Genomic DNA, 22,917 nt, shown 5'->3' with positions numbered 1-22,917 from the left:
TTAGAATGGATTCCTAGACGATGATATGTGCAGCTGAAATCCTGTTACACTCTTTTCAAAGCTGATGTCTACTGCGCGAGTTTTTCTTGAAGCTCCTTTTTTACCTCGTCGCGGATTTTCTTGCGAGTTTCCTCGGAAAGATCTTTTATGATGGTTTTTTTATCGGCGGACTTTAACTCCGCGTATTTCTTTTCCTCCGCGAGGATTAGATAGAATTCGGTGTCGTTTATGTGGCGGTCCCGCAAAGCCTGGGAGACCAAATCGGCAATGGTGTTAGCCTTTGCTCTTGCCAGGGCTATGTGTGTGTCGTGCTTGGATATCTTACCGGGCAATTTCTTCATAATGCCTGTCATAACGGCGGAAACGATGCCGCAGACGGCGCCGACGCTAGCCAAGGGAACACCAACGACTACTCCAGGACCGGTGAGTGAGGTAGCAACGCCGGTACCTGTAAGAGCCACGGACATGGAGCCGGAAGTTATTGCTATCTTATGTAAGATGCCTCGTGCTCTGGCATACTTCTTCCTAACCTCTTCATAGTGTTTTGTTTGCCCCTCCAAGTAAGCCAGGATTAGATTTACTTTATTTAAACAAACGTTTTCAGCGTTCATCTCATTAGGTCCCTCCTTGGTAGGAATTTCGGGGTATAACTGAGGTGCTGATGGTATGACATCCATTATATATACTAATGTACGACGCCTTTGGGAATAACATAGAGGAGCAGCCACATCATGACAACAGGGATTACTGGAACTGGAGAGCATTTAGGAAGATGTTTCCGCATGCAGACCCTAGTAAGTTCGAAAGGAGATCCGATGGGATTTACTTTAACGGCTCCAGAATGTACAGCAATGCAGACTTGGAGCAAGTAGGTGATCAGGTGCAGCAATTGACAATTGTACACCCCGTTCATAAAGAAAGGCCACCAAAACCCGAGCATAAAGCACCCAATTTTCCTAGAAACTTATTGTTAACCACGGAAGATTACCCATTTTACGATGCTGAAGGTGGTGTAAACAACTTTGAAAAATTGGTAACGCATCTAGAGATTTTAGTGGGTAAGCAATCGTTTGACGTAGTAGTAAGGAATATCTTTAAGAATACGATGTTGAAGCATACGTCAGGTAAAGAGGCCAGGGAATGGTTAGCAGGGCCCAACATGTGGTATTGGCCGCAGCAGTTAAACTTTGCTATTTGGGCTGCCACTAAAGGTTGTGGTGTTGCCGCGGACATGTTTCATATTCCAATTATGCGGTTTCACGTTGCCTTTACGGTAAGGAGGTTGTTGAAGGAGCTTAACGTACCCCTACCGGGAGATAAGGCATTTGATCCAATGAATAACCGCTACGACTCCGCAGCCCTGGAAAGGTTAATTAATGAGTTCAAACCACAGCAAAAAGATTTTCGTTATAAGGAGGGTAAGACGCATGGGCTGGGTATAGTTTACGTTTGGGGTGCCAATGGTGAGAAGCCGGCCGACTACGGGCATCAGGAATATCCAAGTGATGAGTTAGAGTTTAGTGATATGGGTGGTGATAAGGGCAATAATTCATTAATTACTAGAATTCAAACTAACTACCCCGGCACTTGGGATCCGTTTGTGTTAATGAAAGGAAAAGGTCTAAGAAACCTAGCCAGGATTAACCGTAGCATAGAAGCATTCGTGTACTGCATCCTGGGAGCGCAGGTAAATACCCGCAACCCCATTGTTGGATCCCAAGGCGCTTCACAGGAAACGCAACAAGAATTCCTAACCCTGTTTGAGTCTGCAATAATAGAAAATGACATATCTAAATCGGTGCAGAGATATCAATTAGCGGTGCAGCAATCTAAAGTGCGGCTGGATTACGCTTTGTTGCCTGGTTGTTGGTTAATGCCAAGTAATTTGGTTATTAACACCAATTCCGTTGTGGGTTATAACAACAAGCTGCAGCGAGCTACTAAGGATATGAAGTTTGGGGTGAATGACGTGAACTCTGACATGACCAAGGGCATTACTCACTTCGTAGAGAAACCAAAAAAAGAGGTAGAAAAACCATTAAAAAAGGTGTACGTGCCGCCAAAGAAACCAGTAAAGAAGGTTATGCCGCCTGAGGAATATGACCACAACTTACTAAAGGCCGGCTTAGCCACCGCAAGCATTGGTCTGAGCTATTATATATGGCGATGAACAACCCCTACGTAGCTGGAGTAGATTGTGTCTATACGACTTACACAGGCGAGAAAAAATACACCCAGGCATCTTGGGTTGATGTCACCGGAATGTCCGTGAATTTGAACTACTCGGGAAAGAAGTTAATCCTTTGCAGTATTTGCATTGGCACGAGCAGCCATGCCAACGTGGGCTTTAGGTTCCTGGATGACAACGGCATACTGCAGCCTATGCGTGTGAAAGATAATAACAGGGAGCCTGCGCATTTCTCCGTAGAGCCGCCAGCGAATAGCCTTGAAAATCATTCCGTTTGGACTTTACACATGGTTGCCAATTGCCACGGGAAGGTAAAGCTGCAGATAAGAGTAGACGATACGGGAAAGGTTACGGTAAATAGCATAGAGGATCAAAGAGACTACGTTTATAATCACAAGAGCATTAGCACTCTTACGGTGCTTAGCCTTTAAATATATGAATAACCCACACGCGAAGGAAGATTGGTTCCTTCATTACTTGGGGGAGAAGGACTACGTAAATGATGAATGGTTTGACACCGAATTGTGGGTAAAGGTTGGAGGTCTGGGATTAATCATGTGTACTATTAGTATTTCAACGGGGTGGCATTGTAATGTTGGGTTTAGGATCGTTGATGAGAGTAACCGACCATTACTACCCTATAGAAAAAAAGATAATAAAAGGAATCCAGTTCATTTCTCATTTGAACCCTATTCAACACGCCCAGAAGACATAACGCCCGTAACCTTTCACATGATAGCTAATTGTCAATATGCGAAGTTACAGATTCGCCCCAGTGATAAGATGACGTCGGGCGTCAATGCCGGTAAGCCGGGCCGCGTTCAGATAAATGCCGCCCCGTCAAAAAATCCCCCGACTGATGCTATTTGGAATCATAAGCCCATTAGCACTATGACTGCCATACCCTTAATACCGCATTATCAAGGCGGCGCGAATACTATCTTTACTTATCCCCAGTCGAGAACACCTCGTGCGGCTGACGACGATAAGCCCGACATAACATACAAGGATAAGATTAACCCTTCATCTTCTTCAGGAGTACCACTCCAATAGCTACGACTAATATCCAAATGTTATTCCCCACAAACTTTAGCAGTTCTCCGCCGGCCCTAAGTGCCAAGGAAACAACCGAACCAAGCAGCCCAGGCAAGCCGGCTGCCATCTTTTTTCCCAAGTCCGTCAGCCCATTGCCTAATTTCTTTACGCCAGCGCCTGTAGCCTTAAGCGCGGATAGGATAACTCCTACTACGCTCGAAATAGCGATCGCAAATGCCAGCGGCACGCCATACTTCAAAAGGGCTCTTTTTATCTTTTCCTTGGTGGTAAGCCCCAGCTCCTTTTCCTTACCTTCTATTTGCGTTTGTAATTCCGCCAGTTTTTCCTGAAGAGCCTCTACTTCCTTTTGGGCTGCCTCCCTTTCTTCTTCAGGGCGAGTTTGATCTTCGATTATTTCCCGTTGTCGATCTATTTCGTACTCCAAGTCTTCGACGGCCTGTTGAAGTTGTCGTATTTGTTCCTCCACCACTGCCTTGTCCAGCATTACTTGTCTTTCTCTGTCAACAGACTCCATTAATTCTTGTCCTAAGCGCTGTAGTTCCGTGTCTTTTCCCGCCGCTTCATTCAAAGCAGCCCTTAGCTGATTCCTTGCGTCGCTTTTTTCGTCCAATGCCTTAGAAAGTCTATTCCTAAAGTCTACGATTTCGTTGGCATGGCTTTTAGTAGTTAGTTCATTTTGTTTAATGAATTCGTCTTCCAATTCTTCTGTACGCCCCTGCAATGCTTGGTTTTCCTCTTGGACGGCTTCGAAGCGACTGACGATACCGCCTTCTTCCTTGGTTACGTAGTCGAGTTGTCGCGTAAGGTCATCGATGGTTATGTTATTTTCCTGTATTTCCTTCTTAAGTGCTTCCCTTTCAGCAGTCGCGTCGCTCCCCAATTGGCTAAGTTTTTCTTGACACTCCTCTTGCAGTCTTATTGCGGATCTAAGGGCATCTTCGCTACCCGGCAGTGAAAGGCGACTAACAAAGGCCTCCCTGGCAACTTCTGTATCCCTTTGAGTCGAAGTGCTTAGCATCGTCAAGTTGGGCGTTCCAAGCGCATTTGTGACTCCTTTTGGAAGCTGGTTGTTAAGCAGGTGGGAATTCTTCCTTTGATACAGGTTGTACCATTTTTCCCTACCCGATTCTCTAACTTGAACCTGCCCTTTATCTCCTATTTGGATGTCTAAGAGAGCCAGGTTTATGTTTGGGTATTGCTCCCTTAGGTCCTCGATGATGTCCGCTATTAAGTCCGACCGCACGCCAAGGGATTCCATTTGTAAGTATTCTGGAATGGGCGTGTGGGGGTTCTTAGACTTGAATTTATCTCTCAAGGAACGCATAGCATCGCGGGCCCTGACGCCATACTTGTTCAGCAATTTCTCAAAGAGACTTCGTCCGTCTACGTTGTCATTAGGAAGTAAAGACTCGTATTCGTCGTCGTTAATGTCTACTTGGCCTTCTTCGGTAAGGGGATCGAAATCCGTTCCTTCTACTTCCATTATATATGATAAGCTCAAAGTTAAATCCCAACGCGTTACCTAAGCAGGTTGGCGGGCTGAAAGCAGAACGCACCTTTCATCGGGTCACATTCACACCTTCTAGCGCTAAACCTGGAGAAACCTTGTACGTGGGCGTTCCCCGCCTAACGGATAACCTAGTATTGGTTCCTGGCACCTTGGCGCTAAGGTTCGACTTAGCGGTGCAGCCAGATACCGCAGACAAGCGCTATACCGTCAATAACGTGGGTAGGAACCTCGTCTCTAAGATGAGAATCAAGTTTGCCGGGGAATCCCTCTTAGACTTGAACAGGTACGATCTGTACACCACCTATAAGGACCTATGGTTAACAGCCTTCGACCGTGCACAAAAGATAGAGCAGGGAATTGGAAGCGTTATCCTACGTCAGCTTCGCAGCGACACCGACCCGGCGCCTACGGAAGCTAGCGGATCGACCGCAGTAGCAGACGCAACAAGGGTAAAGACCGCTTATGGTAGCAAGTACGTCATACCTTTGGACTTTGAAGTGATTACGAACCATGGCGTGTATTACCCCAGGCAGTTATCCGAGTTACAGTTTGAAGTAACCTTGGCGGACACTACGAACGTCATTGGAGGAATGGACAGCGCAATTAGCGGGACTGTTGATCCCTACAAGATAACTAACTTGGAATTACAGTACGAGACAGTCTACTCTGAGGAGCTGGCTCGAAGTGCGGGTATGGAATATAGCGCCGGAAAGGCATTCCTTTACGACCACGTGGTGATGTATAAGACGTTTAGCTTTCAAAACAACGGCGACGAGGTCATTAACCAAAGCATTAACATTCCCCGAAGAAGTCTCACGGGTATAATGCTGGTGTTCGCGAAGACATACGAAGCCGGTAAGCGCGACTCCGAAGCGTTCTTTAATCCTAACATCACCAACGTGGGTATTAGCATAAACGGTGTTCCAAACAAGGTTTACTCCCAGGGAATAAAACCCGCGGATATGTACCAGGAAGTTGCACGTAAGTTTGGCGATCAAATTAACCCTGAGGAATTCTTTAAGGATAAGTACGCGCTGTGGATTGACATGCGCACGACGAATGATGAAACCATGCACGGGCAAGGTCTGCGGCTGGTAAATACGCAGGACGGCATCACATTGGAAATCAAACGCACTAAAGGAACCGCTACTGACTTCAAAGTAAACGCGTACGTCTTCGTCGTCTCAGACGCGCAACTGAGCGTGGAAATGAACCAACTTAAAAGTGTTGCATATTAAGGTTAAAATATTTCTTAGATATACAATGCTACGCGTATTTGAAAACAACGACACCAAACTGCAATGCATAGTGCAAGGCGAAACTTTGTACTTCAAAGCGAAGGAGGTGGCTTTGGCGTTGGGCTATGAGCGCCCCAGAGATGCAATTAAGGATCACGTCTCTGATAAATACAAGAAAAGGTTGGATGAGCTAAGGGGGGCTCCAAATCACCGCTCCCTTGCTAACGCACAGCCACATTCCGTGTTCATTTCCGAACCTGGTCTGTATCAGCTAATATTTAGCTCCAGGCTGCCAAAAGCTGTGGAGTTTCGTGATTGGGTCTTTGAGGAAGTCCTACCCGCGCTGCGTAAGACGGGTAAATATGCAATAGACAAGCGCTTCGACGGTCCAAACAAGTTAGTATTCAAAATAGAAAATGAATTCGACCTGAAAAAAGTAGTGGACTACATCCGCAGGTTTTACCCCCAAATGCTCATAGCCCCTGGTCTGGGTGAACTGCAGGATTCGGACGGCAAACGCATAAAGTGCTGGCAGAAAGGATATCAACGCGGCCAGCCCGACTTAATGATCTTGAATGCGCACACACATTACTGTGGATTCTGCATAGAGCTAAAGACCCCGAAAGGCAATGGCAGGTTATCTGAGGATCAGCAACTACTCTTACAGAGGTATGAAGAAAACGGCTATAAGGTGCTCGTAAGCAGCGACTACGATGTCATTTGCAGGGAGATCACTACGTATGCTGAACACCTACGAATTCCCTGCAGGTGGTGTTGTAAGGTCTTTAAAACCTCGGAGACTTTGGCAACACACTTAAAGATATTTCATAGAATATATGGACAAGGATAAATTTAACGAGTTAAAGTTCATACAAACACACTGGAGGGATTTGGTGGTGGGGGAAATCTACGAGATAAAGAATTATGTGGTCTTTGAAGACTTGGACCGCCTGCGTTTGGTCTTAAAGAATAAAAAAAGAACATACACCCTTTGGGCGCCTGATAGGATAAGGTACGCCATCGAAGGGCAGGACGTTACCCATGTTATGAGTCATGGTAAAAAGGATGGCAGGTGGGTATTTGACGTGGTTAAGTATGAGCCTGAGAGTCCTCTGCATTCATAATGTCTAATAGGGTCCGTTGCGCTTTAGGATCCGCCGAGCACCAATGACCAACGAAGGATCCTTCGAAAAATGCACTGCCGCAATGAAGGCAGGTGTATTTTTTACGCGGTTTTGGGGGCGTAATGCAATCAGCTGGTAGTTCGCACGTAATACAGTCCATATATTGAAAGGGCGATTAGGAATCCTCCCAGAAATGCCACAAAGTAGGCTAGCATATACCTTTAAAGGGGTTTTGATGATACTTAACAAACAACAAGAATGGGATTTGAGACTCTTTGCGCAAACCCCATTCTAAAAGGGTCTCAGAATGTTGAGTATAAGGTTGTTATATTGTTAAGGACGTTTATTTGTCGAGGCAGTTGAAGATATGTTCCTCTTCTCTGATGCAACCACAGCGGTCGCACTCTTGCCTCCAATACTCCCTTTTAGTCCACGGAACGCCTTCTGCGCGTTCGAAAGAGGGGAAAGTACGGACTATCTTCTTATGGTAATCTATGCGATTCCTTAAGTAATCCTCTTTATGCGGGCAGCGACTCATCATATCCGCACATTGGTAGCAATCCACGCCTTCCAAGTCGTAGCTCCCAAAGAGAAATCGATAGTTGACTTCATGTGTTTTCCGATGCGTCTGTAAACGTTGACGACTGCTTAGTATCTTATTACAGAAACTACACTGTCTGCTTTGTTCACCGACGCCCCTTTTCAGGTGCTCGGAGGTGTTAGGGAATTCCTTATTACAGCCTTTGCAAAGCCCACAAATGCGTTTGTCTTGATGTTGTCGCATCTTTTGAACGGTACTGAATTCTTTACCACAATCCTTACAAACTTTACTAATTGGTTTCTTTGTGCAAACGCCACGACGAACGTGGTATTGTAGTCTTTGCTTGGTGCTGAACACCTTTTTACACATTGAACAGTTCATTTATACTTAAGTGTACCTTAACCACAATATAACGTATTCTTAACTTTATTGTTAACATTCTTAGGTGTCTTTTAAAACAGGTCTGCGGGAGCATACAGCTGCGTTTAAAAGACACCTAAGAATGTTAAGTATAAGGTTGTTATATTGTTAAAGATATATGCATGCTGCTTTAAAAGACACCTCAGAATGTTAAAGATAAGGTTATCATATTGTTAAGGATATACGTATGAGTCATTTAAAAGATGTCTTAGAATGTTAAGTATAAGGTTGTTAAATTGTTAAAGATATATGCATGAGTCGTTTGAAAGACACCTAAGAATGTTGAAGATAAGGTTGTTATATTGTTAAGTATGTCTGCACGTGCTGCTTAAGAGACACCTAAGAATGTTAAGCGTATGGTTATCATATTGTTAAAGACTATTATCTCCCCTTTTTAAGAAAAGGAATATCCTTATTCTTAGGTATCTTCTTAAAAAAAAAAGAAATGATAGTCCTTAACAATTTAACAACCTTATCTTTAACATTCTTAGGTGTCTTTTAAAGCAGCATACACACATCCTTAACAATTTAACAACCATACACTCAACATTCTTAGGTGTCTTTTAAATGACTTACACAATTTACATAGGATATCGCGCATGAGTCATTTAAAAGATGTCTTAGAATGTTAAGTATAAGGTTGTTATATTGTTAAGACTACTATTTTAAGAGATGTCTCAGAATAAGGTTTGTGTAAATCCCATTCTTAATGAAAACAGCACATCTTTAACAATTTAACAACCTTATCTTTAACATTCTTAGGTATCTTAGAAGTAACATCCTTAACAATATAACAACCTTATAGTTAACATTCTGAAGTGTCTTTTAAAAGTAACATGCATATATCTTTGACAATATGATAACCTTATAGTTAACATTCTTAGGTGTCTTTTAAACGACACACGCACACATCTTTAACAATTTAACAACCATACACTCAACATTCTGAAGTGTCTTTTAAATGACTCATGCAGACATCTTTAACAATATGATAACCATACGCTTAACATTCTGAAGTGTCTTTTAAACAGCATACGCAGACATCCTTAACAATTTAACAACCTTATACTCAACGTTCTGAAGTGTCTTTTAAACGGCTCTACAGGGGATATCGCATGAAGTCCTGCACGCTTTCTTTCGCCCAACCGGCCATCGTCAAAAGCGCGCCAAACCTTTCCGCGCGCTTCAGACCGCACATTTCATCATACAATTCCTGCACGCGCTCTTTTAACCGATCGATCTCTTCCCTTTGCATTTCTATGGTGTCTCTTTTATCTTTTGCGTCGCCGGCAATCCTTCTTACTGCGTCCACTGGGTCCATCGTATATATAATGGATCCGAACCATATTCCCTGCAATGCTCTGATAGTAGGACCCACCGGCTGCGGAAAGACCCAGTTCATCGTGGAGCAGCTATTAGGACCCTTTAGATACCGTTTCGACTATATCGTGCTGCTTTGTCCCACCTACGTGAATAACCGCACCTGGGAAGGCATAGGAGTGAAAGATGACGACTTCTTTGTGGATATCTTAGATCCTAATGAGTTATCCAGCCATTTGAAGTTTTGGCACAAACAATTCCCCAAGGATACGCAGACACTCCTCATACTGGATGACATCGCCTGTGGGGACGACGTAAAAAAGCGCACCTCGGAGCTGGTAAAACTTGCCTTTAGCGGCCGACACGACAATATCAGCGTTTGGTTGCTCTCGCAGCAGCTTACCAGCGTCTCTAAACCCTTCAGGGAAAACATTGGCGCCCTTGTCGTCTTCTACACGCCGAGCCGGAGTGACCTGGAAACCATCTTAAGCGACTACGGGGGTGAGATAAGCAAGGAACAGTTGCATGAATACATGCGGCATTCAAAAACGCACCAACATTCCAAGATGATCTTCTCTTTGAGGTTTCCGTATTCCATTAACATATATGGACATTGAGCAGCTCTTAGATGAAGTCCCCACACAGCTAGATGAAAGTAACCTTAAGGAACAACTTAACGTCCTGGTGTCTTCTGAGAAGTGTAAAGAAATGATAGGTAAGGAACTTACCCATGAGCAGGTAAATAAGTTGTCAGAAGAGGAAGTCAAAAAGTTCCATAAGAGGTATGAGGCTGCCCTTGCAAGCAAAACCACGGACGCCGTAGCAGACTCCGCTATCCGACTTGCGACTAAATTACTTGGACTTGCACTGCCCATAGACGACGTGGAGCAACTACAGAAGGACATAAGAGATGACTATGTCATATCCCAAGAACTTAAGATAACCTGCGGCTGGTTGTCCTTGAAGTGTGGTAAGTTAATGGCAGTCGCCTCTGTGGCTTTGCACGTAGCTCAGCATGTCGACTTGAAAGAGGTACTGGTGTCTTGGAAGGACTTCAAGAAGGACAGAGAAGTCGAAAAGGTCTTCCAGGCAGCACTTACTGAGGTACCTGATCAAGTCACCTCAAGTACTTAGTCAAGTCGTCCCTAAGTACTTACTTAAGTCATTCTCAAGTACTTAGTCAAGTCGTCCTTAAGTCATTCTCAAGTACTTAGTCAAGTCATTCTCAAGTACTTAGTCAAGTCGCCGTTAAGTCATTGTCAAGTCGTCATCAAGTTACTTGGCAAGTCCTTCAAGTCCTTAGATATAAGATGAGTGGCACCGAAGAACAACCACCCGTAGAAGATACCAAGATTACCAAAGCTAAATCTCCAGGCAGAGTTGCCGCGGGAAAGAAGCTCGCAGAGATGAATAAAAAGAACAAGGCAAAAAAGGAGGAAACGGTAGAAGAAGAGGAATCCTTTTGGAATCCAGGCTACGTCATCGGCGCGATAGGAATTGCTATAGCAGCAGGCAGCCTCTACTTACAATGGCGGGCAACGAAGCCAAAAGTGAAGTGGGAGGCCGCAACATATCGCGCACCCGTGCAGGAGCCTAGAAGCAAAATACCCGTAATGGAATAACCTTCTCGCTTTGTAATATAATGTCGACCGCGTTGTTGAAAACTGTCGAAGAAGCAGCTATTATTACTTCCATCGTTGCGGGTATTGGTTGGGTAGGTAAGAAAGTGCTAAAAGAAGACTTTACTGAAGACCCAAGCAAGAGCTTCGCTAACTTTGCTAAGATGACCGCTGCCGTAGGCGGGGCTATCATGCTAAAGGATTACCTACGAAAGGAAAAGTACCTGCCTACGGCGTAATATATAAATGGCTAGCGTCGTCGTAGGCGGAATTGTTGCAGCTTTAGCATTCACTGGAGCTAATTATGGTGGTCAATATTTGGATAGATTAGTCAGAGGCGACAAAAGCGGAGAATTAACCGCTGAGAGGAAGAGACACGATTTAGCGCTGGAGAAATATCAAAGGGACGTGGCGGCTTGGAATGAAAAAAGACAAGCTTACAGGGATTGGTTGGACAAGAACTACCAAGACAAGATGCAGGCGGATAAGAACTTCGAAAACACAGACTACGCCTTTAAGCTCTATGCGCAGGCGCACCCCGCGGCATTAACGGGGTTAAGAAAGCCTCAGTTTAAGAATTACTACCAACCGTCTAAGAAACAAAAAGACAATGAGTTGGTCTTCGTAGGTGTCGCAGGGCTGGCCGGAGGCGTAGCTTTGGCGTATCTAATATAATGATCGTCTTTTTGGAAAGCGACAAGAATAACTTTACTACTTATCTCAATCCTCCCATCCGCGCGGAAAGGGTTCGGCTGGTTAGTTGCTCTTTGTACAATTCTTGGTATAATTTAGTCAATGGCTTTGTCAACGTACTTAAGGCGCCCGGCAGTTATCAAGGTGAAATGCTACCCGATGGACATTACACGCCAATCACACTTGCTAAGGAGCTCGCCAAGCGCGGTTATACTCTCACCACAGGATTGCCGCACGAAATGACCCTCAAACATAATATGTCAAATTATTCAATGACTTTTGGAAAGTCTGACCCATTGGGATCTTTATTATGTGCCTCGGGCAAGACAATTACCGACACAGCCGTGCCTGTGAAATGGAAAGTCGCATCCTCTTACGAAGTCTATTGCGATTTAGTCAATAGTTACAACAACGGAGAAAGGTCTTCTCTTATGTCCAAGTTTCTACCCAAAGGTAATCCATTTGACTCAGAAGAATACACTCCCATTTCTTTGAGCTATGACTTGTCTAATTTGGTAGAAAGCATAAACATCACCATTAAGGTGGACGGAAATACGGTGGATTTTAACGGACGTAAGATCAATCTTGTTTTGGAATTCATATAATGGGGGACAAACTCAAAAGGATTTACTATGGGCCCGAAGGTTATTGGAAAGGAGCGTCGGCCATCAAGAAACTCGCGACCGCGGCCAGGGTATCAGAAGAAACGGCTAAGAATTGGTTAAGAAAACAAACCATCTGGCAGATTTATCTTCCCGTGCCTAAGTACATTCCCAGGCCCAGCTTTACCGTAAATACCCCCAATGAAGTTCATCAGGCGGATTTGCTTTTCTTGCCGCACGACAAGGTGAGAAAAAAGACCTATAGGTACGCTTTGACCGTAGTTGATATCGCAAGCAGATACAAGGACGCCGAACCCATAACCAGCAAGGATTCTGGGGAAGTCGCAGAAGCCCTAGGTAGGATTTATAAGCGCGTCTTGAAATGGCCCAAGCTGCTGCAAGTGGATGCGGGGACAGAGTTCATGGGCGTGGTTACCAAAACCCTGAAAGACCACGACACCAAAATTAGGAGAGCCGAAGCTGAGTACCACAGGGGTCAGAGCATCGTCGAAAGATTTAATAAGACCCTGGCCGAGCGTCTCTTTGGGTACCAGTATTGGAAAGAGCTGGAAGATCCCTCCAAACGCAACAGGGAATGGACACAGCGGCTCCCCCAGGTCGTCGCGGCTTTGAACAACGAGGCGGCCAGGGCTACGGGAATGAAACCCAAGGATGCCATAAAAAAGAAACACGTGGAACACAAGTCCTACGTCAGAAGTTCAAGGGCGGTCGGACTGAAGGAAAAAAAGCTCCCCCGCAACATAGTGGTCAGATACCTCTATCAGCCGGGGGAACTCGAAGGTGGCAGTAAGAGAGCCACGGATCCTAACTGGTCTTTGGAAACGTATGAGATTTCAAAGTCCGTCACCAAGGAAGGGCAACCCGTGTTGTATTACCTAAATGGCCCAAGTCGTGGATTTGTCATGGAAGAGCTGCTCATAGTCCCCAAAGACTCAAAGTAGTGCTGCTCCACGCGCCCGATTACACTCTAGGCATGTCAAGTCTTACATTGCCTCTACAATGCCCGCGTTTGTTATTTATGCGATCCACGGAGAACTGCTGATCGTCATTTGGGTCAAACCTCCATAGTAGAGGTATGTTACATTTGGCACACCTTGCCCCTTTCTTATAGACGTCGTCCACGCATAGGTCGAACGTCATATCTTTTTCTTCGTCGTGCCGCTTGTAGCGAAGGAGTTTCTTAGCAATGTTCTCCTTAGCTACGTCCTCTGGCGTCTTATCGTAGCGCAATTGCGGCCCCCAGGCTCTTTTCAACTGTTTGGCATACTCCACGCGGCTTACGGCAGTGTAGATAAGGTTGCTCCAACACAGCCGCTGGTCTATGATCCATAAGGTTTCTTTTATGGTAAGTCCCTGCGCGCTGTGGACTGTCATGCAATAACCCAAGCGCCAGTCTGGGTGGGAGGTAATTCTTTCCACCTTTTCTATGGGCACCCAGGCTTTATCGTGCGTTACAGCGTTCTGCAGTCGAACGTCGGTACCCGGCACCCAGACATCTCTTCTTTGCATGCGGGTATCGTGGGGTTTATAACAAACAGGCACCAAATGACTAGGAAAGCGCTCCTGGTGTATTTCGAACAGGTCTTTCTGTATGCGGGCCTGTGCTGCGCGCTTGCTGCTTAGCACCAAATCCTTTGGATGCCATGCGTAAAGGAAGTCCTCGTATTTCTTCGCTCGTATGTGCTTACGTAGTATCTTGTTTTGTTCCGCGTCGCTAAGGCCCCTTAATTCCGCCTTTAATTTACGTACTTGGTCTTTGCTGCGGTAGTCGGTGTTGATTTCTTCACAGTGGTCTACCATTCCTTTTAACCATTCGTGGGGCATTTCTCCGGCTATTGGAGGAGGTTGGCATGGATCCCCAGCAAATATCACCTGGCATTTCCCTTTTAGGAAGTCTACGAACTCCTGCAATATTTCTAAGGGAACGGTGCAAATCTCGTCCCAAAGTATTACCGGAGGTATGTCGTGTACTGCCTCCGGTATCCACTTTTGGCCATTCCAGCGAAAGAAGCTGTGGTAGGTTTGCGCGTCGTAACCCATCTCCGTTAATTCCCTTTCCAAACGATGCGTAGGAGTTAACACCTTTATTTTTGGAAAGAGTTCCAAAACCCTGGTGGTCTTACCACTACCACCCGTTCCGTAAAGGTAAGAGAAGCGTTGGTAGGAAATGGGGTCCGTAACTAACGGTAATGGCTCTTCTGTGGGGGTAATGGCGCCTTTTGTGTGTCCACCATGATATTCCACACGTTCTCTCCAGGCTTTTATCTCTTCGTCTTTAACGCGCCATTGACCACTTTCCGCTAACTCGTCTTCGGTGTAGAACTCCTGCATCTTTTCTAACACTTCGGGCTTTACGTACAGGGAATCCGTGGCTACACGTGGTATGTCCTCTTTGTCGAACCGTAGCAGCATCGCAAGAAGGTTAATGTGCGCATATGCTAACATACTGGCGTGTAAATGGTAATATTGCGGTCTGTGATCTTGGTAGTAACACAGTGCATTCCATTTGTGTAGTTTATCATCTACAAGGTAATCCCATTTCTCTACAGACACCATTGTTCCTTCATCATGTGCGCGCTTTATAAGGAAGCTTAGTTCGCCTTCGTCTGTTATCAGGCGTCGCTGCATATGTTTTTCTCCTTCTTTTGCGCCCTGCGTGAATTTTCCTATGACAACGCGTGCTGTGGGGTTGTGTTCTGGGAGCCAATGCGTAAAGGCGCTGTGACAAAGTATGGCTTCATGCGCTGTGTATTTTAAAAGTTCGCGCTCTTCAAAGAACTTCAATAGGGGCACCGGTATCCATTCTTTCTCTTGTAGATGCTTCCCGTACCACGCGTAAATTATGGGATGTAAGCCCTTTGCTAACTTCCATGAGGTTAATCTTACAAACCCCGTAGCTTGAGCGTCATAGCTGCCGTCTAAGGACACACGAAAGAACTGTGAGTCTGGATGTCCGTAGCGGTCATAATACTCCTTACAATCCCCCAATCCTTTAAAACTTGCGGGGTAACAGTGTTTCATGTCTAAGGAGACGTATTCGTTTTCGTCATACTCCATGTTCCACAGACCTCCATGACCGTGTTCTACGCAGGCTTTGGCTATGTCGGCGAATTCCTTAGGCGTGGACTTCCATCCGTTCCTCTTCTTTGCGGCTAAGAAGTCCAAACTACGAGAGCTAAGGACCTCGTCTGAGAAGTCTTCCCCTAGGGTTTCACAGGCACTTTGAATGCGTTGGTGTTCAATTTCGGGGCGGTAAAGAGTACCATCCTGCGTCATAAACTGACTTCCCTCCGCGTCCATCAACCAAACGGAGTTTTCATGAACTAATTCTGTCAATGGTGAAGCTTTATAGACCTTAGTTTCCTTCTTTTTGGGGAACCTAAGTTCTCGCCAAGCGTGTCCATTGTGTTGGTAAATGATTATGGGGGCACCTCTACCTCCGTATTTGTGCGTACCTGGGTAAATGAACCCGTCAGTGATATCTTTTACGTGTATGCGGCGTTCTAAGGCAGTCTCTAACTTCTTGATGTTGTCTATGGTGGCTCCGGCCTTATGTGTGTCTTTTTCCCATTTCCTGATGGCTTCTCTTCTCTTTAAAGTTAACTTACTACCACGGGTGGAGTCCTCAAAGAACTCTCTTACTAACTTCGCAACACAGTTACCTGGATGTCGCATTGGTTTGAGCTTCCTTAACGTCGGGCTTCTTAATCTCGTACGCACCGTAAATGACCACAGTAACTGGGTAAGCGACCTCGTAAAACATCATGTCAATGCCTACTAACGCTCCCGGGCGCGTATTTTCACTTAAGACAAACAGGTTTTGCTTACCTGACGCCCGAATAGGATTACGGCCCTTTTCGATTATCCACTCGCCGTCTAAATACTTTATAAACGTCAACTCCAAACGGTAGTTACCTTCGGGCATCATGTCGATAATTCTTTCTGCTCTTTCTTCGTTCATCGTCTCATCTGTATCTCCCTCCATAAATGTTGTGAAGGCAAAGTCGGCGTCCAGGCGATCCAACACCTGAGTTCTTAGCTTACGCACAGTTTTGTTTCGTATGCTCTTGATGGCGTCCATCTATATCTAAGGAATATCTTAACCTCCGTTTGCGGTACCCAAATACAGCAGCAGTAAGGGACTTTTCGCGCTGCCGACGGATCGCGCAAGACCCCCTGCAGGGCCTCGTCACTGCTCCAAAAACCCCACCCCCCCTGGTGTTTTTCGATTTGTGATTTTTGGCAATGCCGGCGTTTCGCGAGTCCCCCTTACTGCTGCTTATGCCAACCTCAAACAGAGCTATTCTGGTTTTCGACAGGTGTTACTACTACTCTGACTTATCTCATAAGATTTTGTTTATTCCCATTTCCTTGTATTCAGTAATACACAAAACATTATTAATATTTCGTTGAATAATTCATTATTTTATTCAGCATAACAAGATCAGTTAAAGTTACAGGTCAAGACAGTTCTTGCCCAGTTACAGTGTTGTATAATGAGCCTTGAAACCACGTGCAGAGCTGAAGTGAGAAGCCTGGAAACGAATATTGGCTGCATTGCCTGCGATCTTTATGGGCATTGGTTTAGTCATGCCACAGTACTTTCCTACTTGCTGTCCGTGTTGAGAGTCGAGGATTAAGAGATAGTCATAGGAACATGTAAGAGGGGAGTCATCGATGGTAAAATCCTCGAATGTTAATATATATATTTAGGCACTGCCTAAAAGCGGAGCTCCCGATACGAAAGTCACAGGTAGCCCAATTTGAATGAATGAGAAAGGTAAAAATTAGTAATTTTCATCGTAAATACGGTATTTACGAAGAAAATTCCGGATGTGACGCAGGCTAGGTAAAAGTAAGATCGGAAAAAAATTGTCCATTATTATTTATTCGAGATGAAGATACTGACTCCCATAATAAAAGCCATGCAGTGAAATCGAATCGAAATGCACTACATTGTTTTGTTAGCGCGAGTATACTCTCCCGACTAAGGAAGGGGAAGTGGGGGAGTAATACTTTCCCAACGGACACAAAGATTCGGGTCGTTCTTCGGTTGCTTCCTTCTGCTTTATTTTCTGTTGCTTGTAGTACTTTACAATGAACTCATCTGAACTCTGGTTATGGCTCTTGACTAGCTGCTACTTCGCTGTGCACTGTGCTATCAGCTCTCACTCTTGCTCTCTTACACTGAACTGAACCCTGAGTGAGCTCGTATTTAAGGGCTAAGCTTACGCAATACCTCACATAACCGGTTTATACTAGGTCAAACTAGATTAGACCAGTTAGGTCAAATATGACGTAAGAGCTTGAGACAGGTGTTGACTTTAGGAAAAAGTACGAGCACTCAGTTCTAAGAGCTGACCCTAACAATCTGTCGATGGTGTTCGCTAACTTAACTAGTATAGAGCAGATTGCACTAGAGATATTCTAAAGTTATAAGTAAGATCATTCTGAAAAAGTGAACAGAAAAAGGCTTAGGAAGTAGTTGTTTGTACAGTAAAAAACCCTGCTCTTTTCCAGTACGCATCTACAAAGTTGTACATGATGAAAACCCGATTTCACTGGAAAAGTACAGTAGATTTGCAGCTGTTGTTTACTACAAAAAGTACTTCCCAATTAGAAGTGTAAGGCCATGTCAATGAACAAACATCCTTGACCCTGGAGTTAATGAACAAGTCATTATAAATGACTTACCATTGGTCAATGACAGGTTGTCTATTGACATATCATTAGAATAAAGAAATTACCTTACATTTGTTATTTACAGAAGGCTTAACAACTAAGTTTCTTTTTCTAGATTATTTTTCCCTTAGTAATATTTTCCCCTTAATATTATTTTTCCCCTTTAGAGAATTTTGTACACAACTCACCACCTACTCCCCCAGGGGCTAGTTTTGTTCTTGGAAAATTCTTCGACAAAGTTTTCCATGGCTGACATTTTTAAGCTTTGAATTCCTGGTTAATTTTACTGTAAAAAACGAAAGATAACTACAGACAATCCAACACAATATCAGGTTTAGTGAAATTTACCTTGGATGTCTTTCATTGAAATCGAAATTTCGAAATTTTCCTAATTTTTTATGGACAAATGAACACAGCATATAAAGACAGACTAGAAAACTGCTTAAGAAAAGGTGCGCAAAACAAAAGCTCAGTACTTTGACTTCTTTTACATGACAATGTTAGGTTATGCATATTAAGAGTTTAGGTTTTTATAAGAACCAATTTTTACCGCAATGAAATTAAGAAAATAAATGATTTGGTAGGAAATTGGCTGGAGATCATAACTGTCACCAAATGTGTCATCAGTTAAAAAATAGTTTTCTGATCCTAATCCTTCATCAAAATATTTTTATTCTTTAACTACTTTTCGATAAGCTTGAAAACTTAAGCTTGTAAATACTAGATTTTGAGATTCGATTGAAATTCGACTTTTTTTCCATCTGTTTTCATGCGCGAGAAAGATACGGAAATCACGAACGACCGAAAATTATTCGAAAAACAAAGTTTACATTCAGTTAAACTTGTGAAAAAACAACTGAGACAAAATAGAAAAAAATGCATTTTGCAATGCAAAATGCAAAATGCAAAATGACTAATTTCTTTGTCAGTAAATTGGCATTTGTAAATGTTTTTGAATATTTTTTTAGCTTTTTAAAGTGGAAGACAAGGTCTTTATATAATAACATATCTCAACAACCCAAATTTATTAGCTCATTTGTATAATCATACTAGCTCGAACAGCTTAATAAACAGTTGAATATTTGGTGTAATTTCATATTCATTCGATATTTAATTAAATTATCTGTAGAAAGATATAAAATTATTGAATGAAAGTCTTCTTTGTTTTGCCAATGGGACCCCGCGACAGGAGGAGAACAAAGCTGTCTTGAACGAACTGACATACGATGGCTGGTTAAAAACAACCGAATTACAAAGCTAAATAAAGGACAAATATTTGTTGTAATATGCTCTTCGTGTTATATTTCATCCAGCATTAGAATAAGCTTATCTATAGAAATATCAAAAGTTTGAGAGAAAGTCCTTTGATTCGTCGATTCGTCGAGAAAAATACAAAATGACGCCAAAATTCTTTGTCATTAAATTGGCATTTGTAAATGTTTTTGAATATTTTTTTGCTTTTTAAAGTGAAATTCTGGGTCTTTACAGAAAAACATCTCTAACAACACAAATTTAAGCTCATTTGTATAATCATACTAGCTCGAACAGCTTATAAACAGTTGAATATTTGATATTGAATTACTAAATGAAAGTCTTCTTTGGTTTGCCGATGGGACCCCGCGATAGGAGGCGAACAAAGCTGCACTTTTCTTGAACGAAAAACATACGATAGTTGGTTAAAAACAACCAAATTGTTAAAGATTTACAAACCTAAATAGAAGGAATATTTGTCGTAATGTGCTCTCAGTGTTACATTTCCTCCAGCATTAAAATAAATCAAGCTTATCTATAGAAATATTTTAAAAGTTTTGAGAGAAAGTATTTGATTTGTCGATTCGTCGAAAAAAATGCTTGTCAAAAAAATATATATATATATACGATTGTTTGCTAAAAAACACACACGTGAATTCTTGAAGAACACTTCTTGATCCATCTTTGACTACATGAAAGTTTTTTTTAAATTGTTTTTGGTCTATAGCTTGTCCTATAGCGATATTTTTCTGTGCATTTGAGAGCCGCATTTGTGAGAAGTTTTGCTTTGATATCAAGCGGGAATCCTGTGTTGTGTACACGGACGGACGGACGGCAGGGGGGTTGGACACAGCGCGCGAAGCTTCACGGTAGCGAAAATTGGCCAATCACAGCCCTGTATTTTAGGAGAGGGAAAGGCAAAAATGGCGGAGAGAAATGAAAAGGCAAGTGATAGATTTCTTAGACTTTGTAGTATTTATTTGTATGCTTTTGGAATGAAATCTTGTAGGATTAAAGTGCATGTCATATTGAAGGTGTTATAAAAGTTTGACTTCAAAATTTTGCTCATTCGTCTTCGTGTTTATTTTTGATCTCGATTCATTTTGTCTGAAACTGCTTGCTTCATATTTCTATCGTTTACTCTTTAAATAAATGGGATCTCGTGTTGAAACTATAACGAAAAGTAATGGAGGAAATTTCCTTTCATGTGGTATGAGGGCTCCCCAATACTTTTTGAAATATAGAGACTCAAAGTGATGCCTTTTTGAGGTACTCGTCGTTGCAGCTGGGTTAGTTCTTCTAACATTTGAGAGAGAATAAATATATCCTTAAAGCCAATTTGATCAGATTTAAAATGTCAAGATAATATCAGCCGAGGATCATTCACATACGTGGTAGCTGCTGTATATTCTCGCATTAAAAATTAGAGTCGTTTAAGTGATATTTAAGGTCTCAGATGGTATAATAAACTATTTGATGTAGTTCATATACTCTTATTACTTTCTCCACACTTCATCGAACCCACTCAATGCTCCAAATGGGCCCTTTTTCCGTTCTTTTTCAACACCACTTGCAAAACGTTTTTCTAAAATGAATTTCCATTGAAGTTTTTGTTTTGTTGGGAAAAGGAAAAGGTGTACAGCTGTATAACAGTGAAATTAGATGCAATAGAACTACTTCTTCGTTTATAGGTTGGCACTTTTTCACCGAAAAAGGAAGGAATTTGTCGTTAAACAAACAAATATATCCTTTTCTAATATTCTAATGTCCTTATACTCTGTCCTAATATTTTATTTAATTATGTTGAAAGATTCCTTGAGAAAGCTTAAAATTTTGATTGTTTACAGGACCAAAGGTTTTAATAATCACACCCCGAATTCTCCATACTCAGTGTTGACCACCAAGACCGTAGACGTTTTGTTGATCAGATACACGGACATTTGCTTTGCATTTGCATTTTGTATTTCGCTTTGTTCTTAGAGATTTTCTGGTTTTCTTTTTTTTTTTGGTTTGTGTTTTTGTTTTTTTCTTTTTTAACTTATGCCAATTTTTCATGAGAAATTTACATAAAAACTGTAACACTTGCAGGGCTTACAGGGTCCGGCTCTCGTCTGGCTCTGCACACACAAGCGGACAAGCTAGTAGCTTCCTCAATTAAGAGAAAGGTTTTCTTTGCCGACACTCAACAATCTATTATACTTTCATAGTTTCCATCTCGCCCCTATCATACGAGTTTTAGTAAACTTATATTTGGTTTCTCAACTTCTAGTGTATTGTACGGCTCAGTTGAAACCAATTCACTGGCTGTTTGCTAAATATTTTTTGTCTTTTATTTGATTATTTGAGTAACCCATATTCTGCTAGCATTCCGTTTTCATAAGTAGTAGGATTTAGTAATACTTTCAATTTTTGTTTTAAAAACAATTATAAAAATAGGCAAATTCCTAGCTATCATTTGAGTTGAGATAACTCATTTTCGTGCGAACATCTTTACTTCGTAAAACTAGGGCACAAATAGTTAATTGTTTTACCTTTAAAATTTTATTCATTTATTCGAGAATATGTATGTAAGACATTATTCGTAAAATAGCTTACTAACTTTCTGTGTTTCCATAAACGTAACTTTTGACAATCCTCGGGTCCCTTGTTTGTTTACATCAAGTTTTATCTCGTGAGCTCTTCACTTCTCGACGTCCGGCCGCCAATGAAGAGATTAGTTTTACTTTTTGCCCCTTGATGCTTCGCGCGCTGTGTCCAACCCCCCTCCTCCCCTGGACGGACGTACGGACGTACGGACGGAAGTGACGTCAGCCAAGCCATGAAAAATCAACTCGATGGTTTACCATTTTTTCTTAAGGAGGCTAGAAACGGTTTTTCTTCGCCGAAGGCCCGCGCGAGCGGAGCACCCTACTTACCAGCGAAGGCTCGCGCGGGAGCTCCGCTATGAATGTTATGTTATGTTACGTTACGTTACGTTACGTTACGTTATGTTATTAGAGGATATTACATGGGCGCGCGGATCTCCAAGCGTCCACGTATTTTCTGTTTATTATATAATTATCAATGAAGTAAGGGGGAAAATAGAGAAAATTAGAAATAGAGAAAATTAGATATTTCATTGGTAATTATATAATAAGTTATGTTATCACCTGTTGAGACAAGATTCCTGGGTCGGTGCGATACCACTGAAATATAGCCCGCCAAGTAACGCTTGCTCACCTGAGAAGGGATGGTTTTCAAAAGACTAGTATTACGAGCAAAAAGATCACACAAACTAAGATCTTTTCCCATATTATTGTTTTGTTGGAGTACACAAATGAAAACTGAAACATGTTCATTTTCTTTACCGATAAAAAGTAAATTACTGCTAACTATCTTATATAAAGTACAATGAAGGCATTCAATACAATTCAGCACTAAAAATAAGAGTGCACTTTATCTCATTGACAAGGAATTACTTTGGTCTAATGATGGATACACTTCCATCCTGAGGCATCACGTGACCTGGTGGAGTAGTCACGTGATCATTACAGCAACCAATTCTGCAGCAGGTTGAGGAGAATGATGGAAAACGTGAGACTTGCTTTGCCAACTACAGAACCTGAGATGGGAAATCAAGTAAATTTGTAAAAGGGAAATAGTGATAAAAGCA

The 22,917-nt window shown here is 42.6% G+C and overlaps 2 protein-coding genes across 4 annotated transcripts in view; one reads left to right on the top strand and one right to left on the bottom strand.

Moving 5' to 3' along the window:
• Positions 1-22,917, bottom strand: part of LOC116293089 (uncharacterized) — an 85,184-nt gene that overhangs the window by 44,762 nt on the left and 17,505 nt on the right. For 2 of the 3 annotated variants that reach the window (XM_089038513.1, XM_089038514.1), the window contains exon 8: positions 21,788-22,866. The exons of the other annotated variant lie outside the window; for it this stretch is intronic. In XM_089038513.1, coding sequence (XP_088894639.1) covers positions 22,793-22,866 — 74 coding nt within the window. In that variant the 3' untranslated portion in view covers positions 21,788-22,792. Of the gene's footprint in view, positions 1-21,787; positions 22,867-22,917 lie in introns of those variants that run through there. 3 annotated transcript variants of the gene reach the window in all.
• LOC148906658 (uncharacterized) lies at positions 4,408-8,113 on the top strand. Its single transcript, XM_089037655.1, has 5 exons — positions 4,408-4,436; positions 4,831-4,918; positions 5,135-5,467; positions 5,597-5,735; positions 8,103-8,113. The coding sequence occupies exons 1-5, from the start codon at positions 4,408-4,410 to the stop codon at positions 8,111-8,113; spliced, it is 600 nt and encodes a 199-aa protein (XP_088893781.1).

Source organism: Actinia tenebrosa, unplaced genomic scaffold (assembly GCF_029948245.1).
Source record: "Actinia tenebrosa isolate PJP-AT-01 unplaced genomic scaffold, QUT_ActTen_1.0 PGA_scaffold5__44_contigs__length_20552954, whole genome shotgun sequence".
NCBI lineage: Eukaryota > Metazoa > Cnidaria > Anthozoa > Actiniaria > Actiniidae > Actinia > Actinia tenebrosa.
This window is presented reverse-complemented; position numbering and strand designations above follow the sequence as displayed.